This window comes from Tubulanus polymorphus, chromosome 1, assembly GCF_964204645.1.
Source record: "Tubulanus polymorphus chromosome 1, tnTubPoly1.2, whole genome shotgun sequence".
Lineage (NCBI taxonomy): Eukaryota > Metazoa > Nemertea > Palaeonemertea > Tubulaniformes > Tubulanidae > Tubulanus > Tubulanus polymorphus.
The window spans coordinates 23,830,597-23,851,145 of NC_134025.1; the positions used below are offsets into that span (position 1 = coordinate 23,830,597).

General features: G+C 39.8%; 1 protein-coding gene across 8 annotated transcripts in view; it reads left to right on the plus strand.

Annotated features, from left to right (window-relative positions):
- Positions 1-20,549, plus strand: part of LOC141904968 (uncharacterized) — a 42,905-nt gene that overhangs the window by 9,174 nt on the left and 13,182 nt on the right. For all 8 annotated transcript variants that reach the window (XM_074793628.1, XM_074793650.1, XM_074793677.1 and 5 more), the window contains exons 3-8: positions 11,850-11,977; positions 14,115-14,251; positions 17,033-17,165; positions 17,914-18,034; positions 19,359-19,463; positions 20,078-20,303. In XM_074793628.1, the coding sequence (XP_074649729.1) occupies positions 11,850-11,977; positions 14,115-14,251; positions 17,033-17,165; positions 17,914-18,034; positions 19,359-19,463; positions 20,078-20,303 (850 nt within the window). The remainder of the gene's footprint in view (positions 1-11,849; positions 11,978-14,114; positions 14,252-17,032; positions 17,166-17,913; positions 18,035-19,358; positions 19,464-20,077; positions 20,304-20,549) is intronic.

Consider the following 20,549-nt stretch of genomic DNA (forward strand, 5'->3'; position numbering starts at 1 on the left):
AAGTGTATTACATCGTTGCTGCTGAAGTAGCAAGGCTTTCATTCCCCCTCCCCCCAAAAAAGATACAGACATTAGGCCTAAGCTTAATGTTGGTATAATCTTCTTTTTTCGCATTAGCTCGATATATTTCAAAGCAATCATCATCGTCGATAGAATCTTGACATATGCTTTGTTAGGGGCAGCAGATATTTTTCGAGGAGTGGCTGATTTTCAGAGGTGGACGTAAAAATGAAAAGGGTGGCTGCTGGCCTCTGAACACCGACGCCTCATTGTAGTAGACATCATTTTATCAATGTTTTCGCCGAAGATGATTTATGGTTGGCTCGAATTATTATATCAAATTGGGCTGTATAATTTTTTCGCCATTCGAGGGGGGCCTATATTTACTCCGGACCTATATAAACGTAACTACCACCAACAAAGGCGCTAAATTGTGACCTGATCAAATTAACGACTAACTACACTCAATGTTCATTGAAGGTAGTTTTCTACCTTGGCCGATATTTTGACTGCAGAACACGTTACATTATCCCGCGCTACCACCGCTCGAGTGTATGATATGATACTTTACGCAAGATATTTGATACTTCGGTAAGCTCATGAAATGATGATTTTATTTCGGGAATTTTTCTCAGAAAATAGAATTTAATATGATACACCAAAGGTCGCATCAAAAATACATATTATAAAGAGTATGTATTTTTGGTCGCATGCATAGCGTAGATCTATTTGAATCAGTATAATGTAACTGACCTCGCTGAAAATAGATGAAATATTGTTATTTTTTATGTCAATTTGTAGCGATTGTTTGCGTCATTGACTGCGTCAATAATTTCACAATTTTAATTGCTCTTGGTCGTATGTCTACCCACACATGCTGGCCATATGGTGTACATAATAGATATATACATGTACACCTGCGGCTAATGTATTCATATTGCGCCACCATCCGATCCAATTCGAAAGCGCTGGTTTTTCTCAACGCGTGTCTGTTAGCGCGTTACGTGGATTATGCGTTAAGTTCCGCGTTTAAATTTCGTAATTTAGTGCGATGTCGTTTCATTTTATGAAATCGCGGATTTGTCAGAATGCGGATTTGAATTTTTGCATGAACTCGCCATGCGACCAGCTGTTACGCTCTGCATCCTGAATGGATAGCGATTTCGGAGTATTAATTCCGCATAGTTTGTACATAAATGACAGGATCATTTAGTGTATCGCGATCAACTATTGACATCTATTCATTAAGTTCCTGGTTGTTATATATTAATTTTACTCCGATATTATATAGCTAGGTGTATGTATATATACAAGGATGTATATGTGTCCTTGCGGATTGTGGATTATCAAATTCCGTGCAGGATATGAACAATCTCAGGTGGATCGATGTGCGCGTTGAAAGCAGGTTGACATTTAGTTTCCTATGGATTGACAGACTCATTAACCGTACATCGTCTCTGTGTGTCTCTCTCTCTCTTTCTCTCTCTGTCTCTCTGTCAGCTGATAGAAGTTGACAGTGTTTCACTCTACTGATCAATAATCCAACTCTACACAGCTACAAAATTGAACTTTCTCTCTCTCTCTTCGTCTCTTTCCGTTACAGTTTATGAATTCATCATCATCATAACTGATGATTATTCGAAATGTATATTTGTCTTAGAATCGGGTACCAGCAACGTTACTAAATTCCACAAGAATCCGCCAGGTTCCCTAGTGTACAGCACGACGACAATACGCGGATTTCTTTCTTTGAATAAAATCTCATATCTCATATTCTCAAGTTTCACGTACGATAATTGTGCCACATATAAACTATAAAGATTAATCCGACCTGATTTTTGGATTGGAATACCAAAAAACTGAGGTCGAAATTAATCGAAAATGAACTAATTTCGATCGAGTAGGTCTGATATCTTAGTGGCGCCATCTGACGGGACCGGTACCCCATTCTAGTTCCAGTGGACACAGAAGCCGTTGTTGTGATTGTTTGACTATGTGATGATAGACGACCGCGCCTGCTGGTGTATGGGCGTGATGTCACATTTATGGCGCGATGATTACGAAAAATGGGATTGAGTTTCTCGGACCAATCGTCGTGTTGGCAGAAAGTAAAGTACTCGAAATTCACGCGAGTTTTGAAGCGTACGGAGTGCCTCGCTGAAGAAGTTGATAATAGTAACATGGGTCAATCGACGAGTGCTGAGAATAAAGTTCCGGCGGCGGAATCTTCTGATGAAGTTAAAGCGGATGGCGACGGTAAAAATAGGCAAATAACCGGTGCAAGGTCTGCCGCCGAGTCCGAGACTGTTTTACAGTTAGATACGCATACCGGGTTGAGCGAAACTGACGTCGATGTAAACGTGAATTCCGGCGAACCGATACGTAAAACTCAGATTAATGAAATTGATAATACTCACCATGGAACTACTAACAACAGCGCTCGAGAAAACGCCGAGGAGCGAATAGACAGTTTACACGAACACGATGCATCTAATGAGATATCGGCGATCGCGACGAACACGTCCGCGGGTCGACGCGACGATGAAGATCCGAAGACCGTCGGCGATTTGTCTGTTTCGAATTCGCGGACGAATCGCGCGATCGATCTCGGTGCCGACCAAAAAGAAGTGGCACCACCTGCGGCGAATGATCAAATCGATCCCAACGCAAACGCGAATGATGAAGAAACGTCCGTCGATGATGAAAACTTGCGCAACGTTCGCGTTGTAAACGAGACAAACAGGCCGGCGCTGATTGAATTCGCGCCCGTCATTGCTGTCGTCGATACCGTACACGACAACGGGTTACAACACGTCGGCGACGATATTTCCAAACAGCCGATCATCGTCGATATTCCTTTGAATTTGGAGGTCGTGGACGGCGTCGAAATCGAATCAGAAAATCTGTCACGAGATCAGCGCGATGATTACGATGACGACGGCGGCATTCTCGATAAACGCGATCGTATTTTGCAGCCGCTTCAAACGGAGAGGAAAGCCGTCGATGTAGAACGGTATACGGTGGTCATCGGTGCGTTAGATGGGCTTTTCGCTAAAATGAAAACGGTGTCAAAACATTGGTAAGGAGGAAGAAGACCACTTTCGTTATTCTTATTATGTCTGTAATTGATACTACTAGTCTTACTTGCCAACTGTCCCTGCTGGTGTTTGTTTGATGCTATTGACGATCTATTGCTGTCCCTGAAACAATTTCTACTGTCCCTCTAGAAAATTGTTTTAATTCATTTTTCCTTAACGTGTCCCTGAAAATTTACTTTTTTGTCCCCGATGTGGTAGGTTGGTAGGTCTGTAATTTAGAATTCACATGGGACAGAAATGAACCGAGGCTTATCTGAAGTCTAGACCTAGTTAGTAAGAAACCCCTAACCATTATATGAACGTGGATAATAACAAAAACATAATGAAAGATGAAGCCAGCAAGCATTAAACTTCATTGGAGTTTACCAAAATGTTTGGTAAATAAATGTTTGGTGTTTCGTATGGTTTTTAGGCTTTACACTTATGGATGTACATTTTAGATAGGTATTTATGATTGTTGCCCATCTGTAACAATCGACAAGGATGAATGAAGCTTCCACCTCATCTCATAAGATGATTGAACGAAGAGGCAAATTATTCTACATCGATACCCAATATAGCCATAATCAGTGCCTAATTGACTAATGGCAGTATATGGCTCTCGGTCGTTCTGTAGACACCAGTCTTATCCCACCATTAGGCATTAAATAATAATGCAAGGCTGATTAACAATCTAGCAATTGTCTCTTTCTAAAAATAAGGATACGAAGGACTTGGAAATATTGCTATAGATACTCCAATAGTATCGTCATAGCATTCTGAGCCATCCCTTTCGCTAGTAGTGTCTGGTTCCGGATGGGCTTGATCTTCGCATTGGATGTCCATCATCTATCGTTACGCAGGCTCGAAATGAATTTATTTTTCGTGCGATGAAAAAACTCTTTTTTAGATTAAGTAGATCGCTAATCAGTCGGCCAAGTGAACCGTGAAGTGTGCGTCCTTGAAATAACAGTCGTTCGCGGTTAAAGAATAGCTTCAATTTACCGTTTAAATTATTCATATGCGGTAATTCTCCGACGCTTGGCGGCTTATACAAACAATCCGTTGAACGAAACAATTTTTGTATGCTATTCGATCGAGCTCAGGTGCTAGTTCAGTAACGCCTTCATTAACTTCCGTTAGCGCTACGTTTTTTTTCTTTTTTAGGCGGCGCAAATTTTTTTGCTCATTAGCCGCGCGCGTATATGCAACTTACTTATTACGCTCATTCATAAATTGCTTTTCATCATATTCGTAATAACCTTGAATTCTTCTAGCTCGATATAATAACGAGAGCATTCCGTTTATACGTGGTAAATCACGGTCTCGCGCTTCAGACGAAGTTTGCATTCGTCTATCCCTACGGCTTGCGGCGTCCGATGACTTCACGTCCCACTGCGGCTTATACACTATAATAGTAGTCGTGAGTATTAGAGCGATCGCCGAAGTTGTGGACCGGGTTCGACGGATTCGGGTGATCGCGTTTCAAACGGATTTTGGTGAAACAAACAATGAGATATATCTCGTAATACGTCGATAATGTATGTACAGTAGGGATCAGGAAATAATGACGGTACGTCAGCGACGGTGTCGTCGTCGTCGTTGTGGATAGAGCAGACGAACCCGGAGAGAACCACCGGCGATAAAAGATTATACTCATAGGCTTATAGCCGGGCAACATGGGATCGTCCCACTCATGGCAAATACAGGATACTGCATATGGATAGGATGTGATCATTATAACGTGTCATCGAGGTAAAGTAGTAGTCGATGTTGATAAGACGAATGAAATTAGATCACACGCGAATTCATTCAAAAAAGAACGGATAAGGCCGTATAATACACTAGGGGGTTAGATTCAATTAGTTATTAGAAGTTCAGGAAAAGTTGTGGGCTCAAACGAACAGGAAACTTATTCAGCATGAGATTTGTTTTGGACGATTCAGAAATGTATCGTTTGATACCGAGTGAATGATCATATAGATGGTGGTTGTTGTTGCTCAAATGTTGGTTGATATCGTAGAACCTAATTATTGAACATATTGACTGGTTCAGTCCGGTAGGGTAGCCATAGTGATAGCTGCCTTATTCGGACACCGCAGTGTTCGGCTTAATTTACGATCGAACCGTTACTTGAATATATATTCATATCGCGGCAGTTTTGTAACTGAGAAAATATCGTAGTTTTATATACACAGATTAGTGTTGCACGAGTGAGAGGAATTATTATTTCGTTAGATATTATTGCTGATTTTGTCGCGATGCCGGATTGCCTCACAGTTAACCCGTGTATTGTATCACGGCTGTGTATGGCGCGATTGCATTTGTTGCTGTTGCTGTCGCGTTGACAGGTATTGACTAATTTGTCTCCGCTATCACTGCCCATTTTTAGTCATAAACCGCTACCTCGTCGACGGTCGCGGCGGTAAAGCTCTGCGGATTAGTTTTATGGTTTTTATTTTGTGTCGACATATTCATCTTATTTCACATTTCGGATTAATTGAGGACTACTTACTGTATACCGTTGCTGGTTAATGGTCTTTTATAATTCTATTCGTATCTTATTCGAGGTAAGATATTACAGTTATCCCTAAATTCTTATCAAATAGCTTTGTACTTTTTTAGTATTCCTTGCTTTTCATCGAATGTGTCTAAGAAGTTCTTTTTTTAACCCGTAGATTTTAAAAAGTTGGTTTAAAATGTTATCTCCACGCAACATGTGCTTACATCGTGAGCCCTATAAATCTATTCTTAACATATGATCTTAGATTTTACTCTCCTTATGAAATAACTTAGTATAGTGATAAACGAAGAATTGTTAAAATATTTGTTTCTATCAGTGAATATATCATTTATTTCTCATATTTGAATAACCTGTTCTCTACGGAACAAGCTTCGCACTCTGATGAGCGTTGTCCGAGAAGATCATTTACCCTAAAGATTTTCATTCATTCTACGAACGGATGACGCAAAGATTACCTTCGCGTGTCTCGTAGCAATTAAATCAACACACCAGAAATTCTTACTGGGCGTTGCTATCAAAGTGAGGTGATACATCTCGTCTATGCGCGGAATAGATATTAGCGATTGGTAATTAGTTCTCCATCAGGCAGGTTAACAGGCCTTCCCAACTTCTTTTTTTTTTTTTAACGGTAGCAAAAGATCTAACCGAACGGTTATTCTTGCTTATCTGTTCTGTCGGCGTCAAAATCTACTCATCTTTTTAAACTTCCTAAAGCTCTTCAGCGTTGTGAATTTGGCTGCCGGCCTGTTTGTTATATTTCTCCGATCAATCAATGATCGTTCCATTCTGATAAAGCGTCCCCCTTGATCCTAACATTATCTTCGCGTTTCATGAAATTGCGCGACAGATATTCGTATGGGGGGGTTGTTTAGATATCGTTACGAAAATGTCAAGCAATATTTATCGGTGGCACCGACTAAGCATTCGTCGCGATAAGTTTCTTTTTAATCAGCCGAACTGCTGAATGCTAACGTTTTGAAATAAATCGCCTCGCTTAAGACAGCTCATTTTCACAGCGGATGAGTCCTATGGCGAAGCATTATCTATTTAGTTAGCATACATGGGAATGATGATGTTTGACAGAACGCGAGAGGCCCGTTTAATGGCAATCCTGTTCGACGCCGTTGGGTAATAAACTGTACTAGAAGAAGCCCATTAAATACAACGAGCCGCGTAACTTCGCCGTTGTCGGAAATTTGTTTTCAGAGATCAAAGCATGAACATACCTTAACTACATAGCGTGGTAGCTGTTGTTTTTCTCCCGATTCCGAAGAAGATGATGATGATGATATCTCGTGCCTGTTTCATGGTTTACCTCTGAGCTATTTCATTTTACCTCCGGCGCGCACGTGGTCGTGGATATGCGCGTACATAGGTCTATCTGAAGCGCTTACCCCGTCGAGATACACCGGATGTTCAGTGTATGTAATGTGCGTACATCGCTAAGTCTATAGTCACATTCCCGAGCGCGCGAGCTCCGGGTAAATGCTAACTCATAGCCACAAGAATGTCACGATTATCCTAATTATCATTCGGAGTATTTGACTATAGTGCTATTTACCCGTTCTATTCGATTAGTTTTATGATACGTATGAAGGTATATACATAAATATCTATCGAACGAGAGAACGTTCTCAGTTTTTGCGGAATTTCGTCGGATATCGCGTAGCCTGAAAGTCGAGTTCGCGACGGTCGGATTTTATGTCGGAAAATGGTGCGGAATATTCGCAGCGATTTGAGTCGTAAAGAGGAACTGCGCGTACGTCGCCGTAGTTCCGTCATACTGTCCGTAGTCGGGTAAGTCAATCGTAAGCCCTCGAATCGTCGATATTCCAACCTTAGAAGGGCGTCGGAAACGACTGAAAAATATTTTCAGTCCATTTTTTCTGTCGGTCCGGATATATTTGCGAAACGATTTGCCGGCGTGACCCATAAAAGATTTTTAAAAGTCTTTTGTTTCAACGCTAGTTATGCCGACTGAATCTATTAGTTTCATTATATATTTGACATATTTGATAAAATCACATATATATATATATATATATATATATATATATAATATGACATACACTAAATGTAAGCTATGGTTTCTATAAATTTTTCATGGCTTGATATTGTCTGGCACTAAACATGGTTGACTGTCATCTTCTACTACCGATGATCTTCTGAGTTTATCCGAATTACATTTCGATGATATAAACGCACCGTTTTCATATGGCTTTTTGTATGAATGAATGAATACGAGCGTAGCCGACTAGAAAAACCGGCGACAATCCGGATATACGTGGCCAATAATACAACATCATACGACTTCTGCTTATTCCGACTCGGCGCTTCACTTCAAATACGGGAAATGAAACTAACTACATCTACATATTATTAGATCCCGTACTGACGATGCTCAAGGAAGGGGTGAGAAAATGGATCGACATAACAGAATTTTATGGATTATGATATTGAGAATTCTTAATTCTTTCGAGTGTAGCCCCGACCGCCTCGAAGTCTATAGTTCTTCTCGTTATGGAGTTGAAATTATATACTCAGGAATTGCCTGAATGCCGACGCCGAACCTCGAAGGGAAAAATTCACTTTTCGAAACAATTTCCTGTCTCTTTCTTTTCAGGAATTCTCATTAACGTCGCTAACACCGTACCCCACGTGTCTGTCTTGTCAATTATGACGTTAACTACCATTCGAATGATAAGGGATGCACGCCGACGACGACAGCTTCTCGTAACAGAAGCGTTCCCGATAATTTCTCGGCGGTGCCAGTTATTTTGCGTCTATCTTCAGAAACGAGATGACGTATTATTATGATCTACGCATCCTCAGGTATATTCGACTGTAGTCGTTTTCGTCGTATTTCATGAAGAGCGTTCATCCGTCCGTCTGCTCGTTGCAGACACCGGAATACTCCGTAAACGGCCATCATTTATTCAAATATGACTCGTCGAATAAGGAGATGTTTGCAGTTTTGACGCAGCCGATATATTAGATATTTGTCCTGATCTTCAGAGCATTAATGGCTTCCGGTTGGCGGTTAATGCCCTGAATTACCGTCGGCTTCGGCGCGAGTGACTTATCCATATGATTTTGCCGCGTTCGATTGCATTTCGGATTTCTGAATATACGCGCAGAGTTTTTTTGATCGTCGGTTTCTCGTAATACTGACGGTGAATAAAAACGTTTAGCGCCTTCGATGATTTTCTGTACAATCGATAAAAGAGCATCAATCTTTGATCGCGGCCGCGTTTGATTCTTTTTGTCTGGCATTTAAGGAACAATTTTTCGGCGATGTATTGGTAATTCATCCATGCGCCGTGACAAATCATGTTACTGAAATAAATGATATCATTTGTTATTGTTAAGCTATGTATAGGCTGACCTTTTGCTTCCTGCGCCGATGCATCACATTTAGACTAGACACTTCATTTTGGCCTTATTAGGCACAGCGGTTTAATCGTATATGTTTAGGTGATTGAATCCGCGGCAATAACTTTCCTTCTATTACATAAATAAGTTCAGAAAATTAGAGTGATCGTAATCGATGTATTCATAAACAGTGATTATCGTGAGCCTTGGCATTCGGCTTTTTGAAATGATATTTGTTTAGCTGACTGAAAGTAAACCGCAGGGATGAGACATTAACAGAAGTTTCCGCTTCCTTCAATATCGGTTCTTTATACCGGTACCTCTAACAGTTGTTTCCGCTTTCGATATCTGTTAGTTGTACCTCTAACCGTTCTATCCGCCGTTCTTTTTATCGGGGAAAAGGTCAAGGTCATTATATTTCGTCGCTTTCAAACTTCTCATCTTGAAATTGATATTGAGACGGAACATGTCTCGACTTCGAATAGGAATTGTTCTTCTGTTTTTACATTTCGTATTTCTACGAAGTTATTGAATTCGCGACGTAGCCTGAAACCAGGCGACTGGTTTTGGTTTTGCGGATTGGTATACCGCTGGTAGTATATGTTTCAGTGTATTGATGAATCAGATGTCTTACTGTACTCATTGCCTATGCTGCCACATGTTCTCTCTAGTTATTCGAGGCTAATGTCCGTTTTTGGTGTCCGGGGCGTTCAATTTAATTCATCTCCATCGCGAGCGAGGGACTCGTAAAAACAATACTATACAAGCATATCGCTTCCCCGTTCCCCATGCGTACCATATTTGGTAGCGATGAATCAGTCTATGTATAGAATTATATATTTGCCATATGTTCAAAAATTGTCAAATCCAATCCAAGACTAGCTAATGGGTCTAAACCAATACTGGAAGCGAAGTTTTGTTTATTTCCTCTGGTAGCGAGTAAGAAGCTAATCAAAAGATATCGAACTCAAGCGCTTCAGGCTTTTGGCGTCTCGATGTCGCTAACTTCCTTTTCTAGTTGTAGGCCTACACCAAAAACTCTTGGAAGAAATTTAATATCGTAGATCGATCAATTATACGACAAGTATCTGCATTATATGAGACATTATTAGAATGTGAGATTATTGGCCTTCATTTTGTCTTGATGAGATGTTTATATCCCGTACATGTATGAATATATCGATTATTCATTTTGCTATCTAATAAACAGAGAGGGCTGCTTTCTTGAACGCGCTCGTAAATTACTCCAAAACAAAGAACGAGACGAATATGGTTTTGAAAAATATTTATAGGTTTTCGTACCGGCGGCGGCGGCGGTAACGAGATTCGTATGCGCGTTTTTATTCAGCCTTTCGGAAACAGAAGAGACCTTTTATCGTCGAATTATGACCAACGCTCGAGTCGCGAGTTCGGCTTATGAATAATTTGATGATGAAAAATTGTATATCGATGTTCGTATCGATGTTCGTATCGATGTTCTGACAGAATTAGGAATTCGAATTCAATTTGTTATATACGCAATTCGAGTTCTCCTTTATAAAAAACTTTGGCACTTCATCGAAAATAACTAATAGATGTGTGAGTGTTAAACGATACGAAAAAGATTTACGATTAGTTTATGAAATGTATATGTATATACGTAACGTGGTTTTTACGTGCGTGGGGGGGGAGTATTTTGCTTATCTTACGAACGTTCTCGGTCTTGTTTCCACTCGTCAAGAGGAGCGAGGAGGGTTCTGAAATCATATCTCCTCGTGTATGAGTAACGATGATATTTCAAATATCATAACGATTAGTGATATCGAATACGATATGCGAGTTTGATTTAGTTAGCATTTTTAGACAGGGGGTATTTATCGCGAGATGTCGACATCTTATCCCCCGCATTTCCCCCATTAAACCGCATCGAGTTCCGGTGTTTGCGAGATACGATAGGATACACGTATTAACGCCTCTAGAAAGCCGAGTCTATAGTCAGACGCTTCTTAACAGCAGGTAGATATACGTACATAACGCGTATACATATGGACTCCGTTGTATTCCGGGTGCAGCTCTTTCTCTCTCTCCCGGGGAACGAAAATACTCGTGTTTCAGGAATAGTACGGATTTATCAGTTAACAGTCCGGATTTGTGAAGCGATTATCTAGGCTTCGCGCTTTACGGTTACTTCTGGAATATCGGAATTCGCAGTTTAGAAATCGTTTTGGGGCGCGAGGATTATTTACAAATGAATCGCGCCGTTCAAAAACGCAGCGACGTTTGTTTTTCTATACGACATTCCGACAAATGGCCTGTTCTTTGCGTAAACGACAATCGTTGTATAATGTACATCCATATTTGTTCGCAGTCTGTTTTCCGTTTGCTTGCCGCGTGATCGTAGCTGTGTGAGTATACTCGACAAGAACCCCCCTCCCCCTTCGCGTTAACGTATTGATTCATTATTTTCAACCAAATAAAGAAGGTTCTAACGTCTCGCCATCACCTTCGCGTATATACATTCTGTTGCATCTCGTCCGTCGGCTGAGAAAAAAGTGTTATGAATATCTAGCTAATGAAGTGATGGCCCTGGACCCCTAGTTCATTCTCATAGACAATGTTTATGGAATCTTTTACAGAGTATATTCAACGAGATTTGCCTTTCAAATTTGGAATATTGTACTGAATGTTTTGAATGCAGAATAGAAAATCTTTTACTGATGTTTATTCCACCGATGAGATATTCCTTACCTTTATCATTGTTGCTGCTTTGGTCAGATGAAATATATATATATATCCCTGGATATATTGTATATCTGGCCACCTTGACGTATAGGTATATCTAATGTATATACCTATCGATGTGTCTAATGTTTCCTATCATTTCCGTATATTTGTAGTGATGACGATGAGGAGGATGATGCAGATGCAGTAAAGCTTGCTGAACCTCTCAATATACAACAAGAAGATGGGGATGGAGATGATGAAAACATTCACAGTTTTCCTCTCGGTCCACAAGAAATGGAAGGTAGGTAGTGAAAGGGTTAAAAGTATTACGCGAATTGTCGTGGATGATGATCCGGATAAAGCAAATATGTGTCTGATTACCTTGCATTAAATTACAGTGTACCAAACTGTACTACTCGGGGGTGGATTTAGGAGGTGGTGTGGACCCCTGCCTTCCCATTGAGGTTGCCCTTTTCGTCAAGACAGAGGTCGTTAAAAGCTTTAAATTTGACCCTCATCCTCTCAGAAATATCTACAATCAATGAAGGAACCCCGAAAAAAGGCTTTTGAATTGGCTGCTTCACCCAAGAAATGCCTCTTCTTCTGGACCCGGCCTTCGAATTTTCCTAGATGCACCCTTGCTACTGTACTTTTACTGTACTATATAACCGTTATGTTATGTTCTATTTCATGACACACGCTATATCTCGGTGCTTGCGTTTAACATGTTCAGACGAATTATTGATGAATTCTTGTTCAAAATAAAGAGATACGCATTCGCCAGTCCGTATGAGAAGCACATAACGTCCTATACGGCGGAACAATATCAATTCTGTAGAATGGTGATAACCACTTGATGATAAGTTTAACGCGCTTGCGGAATTTCATGAATTGATTGAGTGCGGCTATTGTTTCATTTGTGATATTTTGCAATCGGAAAAAAATGGGTCGTTTATATTTGCTGATCCAAGTACGGTATTGATTTGATAATCGTGGTCGTTGCTGTTGTTTATTGCTTTCGTAATATCAATCATGTGTAGTCATGCTTCAATTCATCGTTTGATTTCGATCGCAGAATAAGTGTAATAATATAATAAATACAGTTCGGTTTACATCGCGCTTACTTTTTCGTCTAAAGCCGTTTCGCATGATTCGATGCATAGCACGCGCGAGCAGGCGTCCGTTTTATCGAAGTCAAATATCCTCGAATTGGAGAATGGGAAATGATATTTATTGAACGGATCACTTTCGAAGCATTCGGCGTAATGATGAATTGACGGCTCTAGTTTTCGGGCCTTGTATTAGTACAGCCCAGAAGACTTGGCCTCGGTAACAGAAAGATACCAGTAAGTCTTCATTGTGACTGAAAAAATATTAGTGACCAGGGGCCAGTTGCACAGTCAAGACTTAAGTCCAAAAATGGTCTTAAATCATAAGACCAGCCTTAAATTGTTAGATTGGCTATAGAACTAAGTTGGTTTTAGACTAGTGTTAAGTCAAAGCCATGACTTAAGGCTTCAGACCAGTCTAAGACCAACTTAGTTCAATAGCCAATCTAACATGTTAAGACCAGTCTTAAGATTAGAGCCCACTTTTGGACTAAGGCATGTCTGTGCAACTGGGCCCCAGTCATGACTTACATCCAAACTGGCCCGTGGACTTAGAGCAGAATAAATCGATGTAGAAATTTACGGTCCGTGCTTTGTTTGAATTGTAAGCGGCAGTCGGGCAGTTTCCATCAAAAGTTGATCAAAATTCTGCGAGCGTTATGATTTATTAACCGCGGGGTCATAATCAGTGCGATTCCCAAATGGATCGGTTATAAATTCTTGACATTGATGACCTTGCCGACCTTGCCGCGCTCATTATTTGCCGAGATACATGTGAAGATAAATGCCATCCGTGTATCTCGGTAGCGTAAATGTAACCACCCTTCGCTATTCGCGATGGAATCAAATCTTGTCGAGCGCCACAACTGTCATTTAATATAACTGAATCGTGGCAAATGAACTCATACCACTCTTCTCATTCGACATAGATTCAATTCTACAGTACTTGACTGTCAATTAAGTCCGACAGAATTGAATTTCAGCTGTCATCCACCACCCATCGTATGCTGAAGATGATAATGACCTTGCCTAAAATAAATTTTTAGGTCAACACTTGAGTTTGCCGAGGTCATTAACTTTAAAACGAAATAAAATCGGGAGTGAAGAAATTAAGATCGATTAGTAATAATAGATAATAGTTATTGTTACACTTGTATTGCGCCTATTTCACTAGCATTATCAAAAATTTTCTAATTTAGGAAAACAATGTTTGCTAATAATGCTTATTAATTAGGAAACATCAAAGATTCAGAACTACTAGTCTTTATGAATGTTTGGAAAAATATATGGAGTTAAGATGATCTGTAATGTTTGAATTGCTTTTTTCAGTTGAGGATGGTGTTCATATACTAGAAGATGGCAATTTCTTTTACGACATTAGTGGACTACCTCCAGATGATACTCATGAATACTTACCAAGCACGAAAAAAGCAACGAAAATACGTTTCAGTAACGCTCCTATACGGGTAAGTCGAATGTCCCCTCGGACACCACGCAACCAGCTGTTCCATAGGGAGCGCTCACCCCCTTTTTTCGGCTGACCAAACTTTTCAAAAACATGGTCAATATCATGTCAACAAAAACATACATTGCAAAACAATTTTACACAAAATTCTTCATAATAATCCGTGTTGATTTTCAGCGTTAAAAGTGCTCGGAATGCACCAGAAAGCATCTAATTCGTCAAAATTTTCTGGGCGAGTGCCCCAGACCCGCTTGAGGTGCTGGCAGGAGGGCGGCTGACTACCGCATGATCTAAATTGGCCCATTCCTTTCCAATTACAATTCAAATACTATTAGAAAATTAAAGCGCCTTAGATTTCAATGCACTGTTTATACACTGTTCGTCAGCATGAGTCGATCATTTAGATGTCACATTATACGTTTTTTCCTACCGGTAAGCTCTAGTGTATTTGTAAAAAGCTTTCATCGCAGAAACAATGACGTACGAATGTAAAAGCTATTTGCTGACGTCTCGCGACATATTTCCTGTGATTGGAGATAACGTATGTACGTAAGACTCGCCAACCGAGAGCGAATACGCGTTTTGAGAATTGCGGCTCGATTGCGAGCCTTGGGGGCCGTCTGGCTGATTCTATACGGAGGAGAAATTTTCCGATGATTTATAACGATAGCGAATCTGTTCATGACAACAGATCGCTAATACGCCGGGGTCCGTGTTGGCTGAGACAATTCACAATTTTAGAAAAACCAACATCATCAAAATCGCGAAGAGAATATGGAGCATTGATGAATACACGGGAAATGATGTAGACTTACAAAATGTATCTAAGCGTTCTTCATGTGCTTGTGACATGGACTGGTACATCAATCATTCTCGAGATAGTGGCTTCAATTCAATCTTCGTGGTAATTCATCTACCTATTGAAGGAGAATTTCGTTATAGCTGTGATCACACGAGCCTTTTTTTGGCCCGGGCCAACCGTTCAGATGGGTGCAAAATGGTCCCATGTCTGTTCGGCCCTACCAAAAACGTACCAAATTTTAACTGGTTCGAAATGTTACTCACTTCGCTTTGTTTAAGCATTGTTTAATATCAAGTGAGTGATTTACGTATGAAAGCGCTCTCTGATTAAGCACAGACCCAATCGGTCTCATTTTTGGTCGGGCCAAACAGGCCCATTGGGCAACTGTGTAAACAGTGCTTCCGGTTCTAATTCGACAAAAGTGATCATGTGATCATGGCTCCTGTGATCGCATCTCGTGAAAAGCTGGAATGATACACCGTTTTCGAACTGTCAAGAATAACCCTTTTTGCTGACAGTGATAATACACCGTTTGAATTTGAAATAATTTCGCGACTAATAAATCATGCTACATTTCCTGCTTCGGTATATTGTACTACGGCGGTTCGTTTCTCGTCATTTCGGAGACAGAATGACAGTGAAATTTTTGATGGATCGTTTTCGGGCACGTATCGTAAAAACTATGTATGAATTGCATTCATTTATAACCTGCTCGAATAACTTTTAGAATATTACATAAACGCGAGAAAATTTTTAAACATCTCAAATCCGCAAAATAGATAGCTGAATTGTTCTAGGTCACAATGAACATTCATTCTTTGTTTGAACTAGTGTCATTTATTCATATTGGCGATATATATATATATATTTGCTGAGCAGTCGTACAGAACTGCCATGACACCAAGCGATGGTTGAATATGTCTACAAGATTCCCCGCCTGAAGGGGCTGGAGGCATAACCAAAATGACAGAAATGCCACAGCTATTGTCGATTAATCAATTTATTGAACCCCTGTTCTGAAGACAATTCAATGGATCACCGCCGGAGTTTCAAAAACACGCTTGTGCCGGGGCTGTCATCACCTATTTCAATTTAGAAAATTGAATTTTATGGTCATTTTGACGCGAAAATGACAATTAACCCTTTCATTGCCGTTTCATTTCTCAGGAAGATGGGGCCTTTTATTCATAATTCTATATGTTAAAGTTTGCAAAAAGCATATTTACGGATTGACTTGCCAAATTTGATCCCTTTTCTTATGCAAACCATTTTTCACATAGAAACGTTAAAGCACATGCATAGAAGTTATGACATCAAAGTTGAAATTATTTTTCCGTAGTTGTAGTGCTCAAAATACTAGGAAATATCATTCCAACATTAGTTGAATAGGTTTATAAGTCAGCGACTGCAATGGTATCTCTGTTTTCCCCCATGAGAGACATAACACTGTCAACTGTGTTATATCGTCTATGATAAAATTTCTTTGTGTGACGGTTATTTGCAACATAAACTTTTTGTTGCAAATAACTGTCTCAAAAAGAACACTGTTAGTAAAACCCTTGGGTCAGTCGGGTCTATGTTTGAAGACAGCGCAACCAAAGTTTTATTAAGCAAAGTGTAGATTGATTTCGATTTGTTGAAGAAAAAAAAATAAAGATGGCTTAGTTTTGATGTTCTATGAGGGGTGGATCCAGGGGGACTTATGAAACTTGACTGTTGAAGTCCATCAAAATTTTGAGCGCCCTTTTGCATTTTGTCAACAAAAGATAATTGGTTCATTTCAGTGCGAGAGTACACCTAATAGGCCTATGGCCGTTTTTGGGCATCAAAGTCACCTTTTGGGTAGTGACAAGTCCTTCAAAATTGTCCTCTAGATTCACCCCTGTTTGTGATTGGCTTGAGATTTCTTGACTCGCAGATACTGTACAAACTTTAAGGCTTCGTTATGAATGATTTGAACGTTTCTGATTCAATTTTCAGGTGTATAGTACGTATTCAGTGAACGAATACGACAGACGGAATGAAGATGTTGATCCGGTGGCCGCGTCCGCTGAATATGAACTGGAGAAACGCATCGATCGCATGGATGTATTCCCTGTCGATCTTATGAAAGGTGAGGATAGTACGTCATATTCATACGATCGCTCTCCGTAGCCGCGATATCTCATCTGCACAAGTTGCCACTACGTGTTATCTCACGATTCGTAATAGGAACGAAAAATTCATAATTGATCGATGCGAAACGAGTTTCCGCAGCCGTCCGATGATAAAAACGTATCATGATTTCCAGCGTGGAAAATCAAATACCGCTTAATGTGATACTAGCAGTATTCTTTCGCGAAAAACGAATCAAAACTTCAATTTCAATACTACGAAACAATCAGATATCCGTTTCAATTTAGATCGCGCGAATTGATTTTCGATCCGTTTCGAAGACGATTGTCGAGGATTAATTCGTTTCCGATTCGTATCTATGATTAATTTCTTTTGTTTTTATTCGCTGGCGCGCTCAGAGAGAATGAGCTCGTGTCGCATTATCAGTACGGATACAGGTCGTTAAACGCGCAGTTCACTCCGTCGTTCGAGCGCTGATTTCTATTTTTGATATCGTTGAAATCTTGTTTGAATACGGCGACGATGATGAGCTGCTCGTAGACGATGTTTGCGAAGATAAAAGTCATCTGCTCAACGAAGGTCGAAGCGTTAATGCCGGAAATCTTCTAGTATCAATAGTATCTTTATTTTGACAATGCATTCAGATTTTAGTAGTGACGGTATATTTTTATCGTTCCAGGCTGAAATTTTTAAAATTGTTGATTATTGAAATTTCTTTGAAATGTCTTTCGTTTATTCTGTTGTAGGACCAGAAGGTTTAGGATTAAGCATTATAGGAATGGGTGTCGGGGCAGACGCTGGTCTCGAGAAACTCGGTATTTTTATTAAAACTCTCACTGAAGGTGGTGCTGCACAAAAAGATGGAAGGTAATTTACTGCAGTGATTTCTATGTAATGAATCGTGAGCTGGAAATGAGTTTGAAATTGAATGATTTTTTATTGAGTCTGAAATCTGAGTTAGGTTAAGTTCATCCTCCCTCGGCAGGGATTCAATCCTGCTGGCATCGCAAGACATGGCCACAGCACATAACCCTGCTGCACTAGACCTGGTGCGCATGTTTGCCGCAAGAAAACTTGTGGCACCGCACCGATCAGATTGCCTGTTGTATAATTGCTAAAGCAAATTTCACGAATAAATTATACCGGTAAATGAGAAAACCTAAGCTAAAATAAAATGTGATTTCTGATAGGCCAGTAATGTCATCTTGTCTAACTCAGGCTAGTCAAACAGTTTGGCAGTCTCGATGCCATCAGGTTCTAATCCCTACCGGGCGAGGATGGGTTAAGTTTTACTGTTAGCGCCATGATCTGCAGATGAGATAGTTGCATCCATCTGTACTTTTCTAGTCTATGAATAATGCCCTGAATAGATGCGTAGTAATGCATTAAATACACTCACAGCTGTTTAGGCTTATTCCATTAGAATGCGAATAATCATCTGACTGAATAATAGATGTACAGTGATGTATATGCTCTTCATTTTGAAGAGTTCTTTTTGAACCAGTTTCATAAAACGTCCATATCATAACAGCAACGGCAACGCCCAGATAAGTAGTAGAGCTTATTGAAATTATGGTTGATTCATAGATTTCTACGAATGTCGATTTGATTTAGTTGTATGTCTTCTGCGCAGGGGCTGGTCCAGACTGCAGTAAATATTGTCCGTACTATAGCAGAGTAATCTTTAGTGCCTTTTTGTGATCAGTGTAATACTTGTCCACGCATTACTGAGTAAATGCATGTAAATAGCTTCAAAAACAAAAGCGAGCCGCATCAATTACTCATTTCTAGCTTCCCATCCAGATCTTCCCTGCTAAAATACAGTATATATGTACTTCGATTTCTAATTTCAAAATCAAACCTCCGGTTTCGATCCCGGTAGGTGTGGTGGGTTTGAAAGGGACACCAAATCAAAATGAATCAAACGAAATCTACCAATTAAATAAATGACGGGGACAATCCCTATTCTAAGATTTGAAATAGATAGAGTATATATCAATAGTATATTATAATTAGTATTTATAGACATCTGAAAAATTATTTGTGTCGAACTATATCGATATTCCGAAGGTTAATTGATAATTTCTAATTAGTGCTGTGTATGAATATGGGTGCCCCTGAGAGCTAATGTATCGACTTGACCGACATAGCTAATGATTAGAAGTATCTGCACTGATTTCTCTAATTTCAGAATCTTTGTCAACGACCAGATTATTGAAGTGGACGGAAAGAGTTTGGTCGGTGTAACGCAGGCGTACGCAGCGTCTGTGCTACGCAATACGAGCGGTAAAGTTTGGTGAGTATTTTCCACTTTACGCTGCAATTAGTTACGGGGCAAAACGCCGCGTCTACCCATTGAAAGCACACTTACTGGAGAAATATTTACATAATAGTAGTGCTCGATACAATTATTGTGAAGCGGTATTTTCCTGTTTTTTTTTGTTGCGTAAAAGTAGAAATGTGATACGCGATTGGAATTCAACTTTTTTCCGTAAACTTCGAATAAAACTGATGAAAAATTGAGTCACGTTAGTTAGAAAAGTGGAAATAATGACAAATTAGTGATAAACCGTAGCACATTATTAGCAGATGGTAGAGATGAATTAATTTAATGACGAAACTCCGTACAGCGAATGTAATACAGAAGCTGACAATGAAATAAATGAAAAACAGGGTTAAAGAGTAATAGTTATGCTGGTAATTTAGACGTGGCTGAATTTTGGAACTGGAATTATTGTGGTATCATAAGTTGGACTTTTTTCTGAATTCCGCATATACCATTGTATAGTACTTACATGTGTAATTTTTGCTTGTGTTATTTTTTCGAGAGTTCAATATCACCATTCTGATTCATTCTCCTTCATAACGAAGAGAATTATTTTCATTTTTTTTCCGCGATTTCGATTATAGTTTCCTCATCGGGCGCGAGAAGAATCCGGAAAAGAGCGAGGTCGCGCGACTCATACAACAATCGCTCGATCAGGACAAACAACGTCAGGTGGTGCGACGCCGCGAGCAAGAACGTCAACATGAAATACGTCAGGAACTCCGTCGTGAAGAAGAGGAACTACAGCAAAAACAACAACTACAACAGGAACAACAGGAACGATTAGAAATGGAGCGAGAAGCTAGCGAGGTACACGTTAAAACTATTCTTCTGTACTCTTTAGAAATTGAGAAAGTTCTCCTGAATTCAAGTCGGTAAACCACTTCCTCTTTGAAGTTTCCAATTTTCCCATCACAAGATCCTCAATATCTGTCCTACTAGTAACTATACACTGCAATCATCACCAGTGGTTATCTTGGAAAACTGTTCAAGTCAATAGGTTTTAATAAGATTCAGTTTCCCTGATCATCAATTGGTAATTCAAAAATTTGAAAA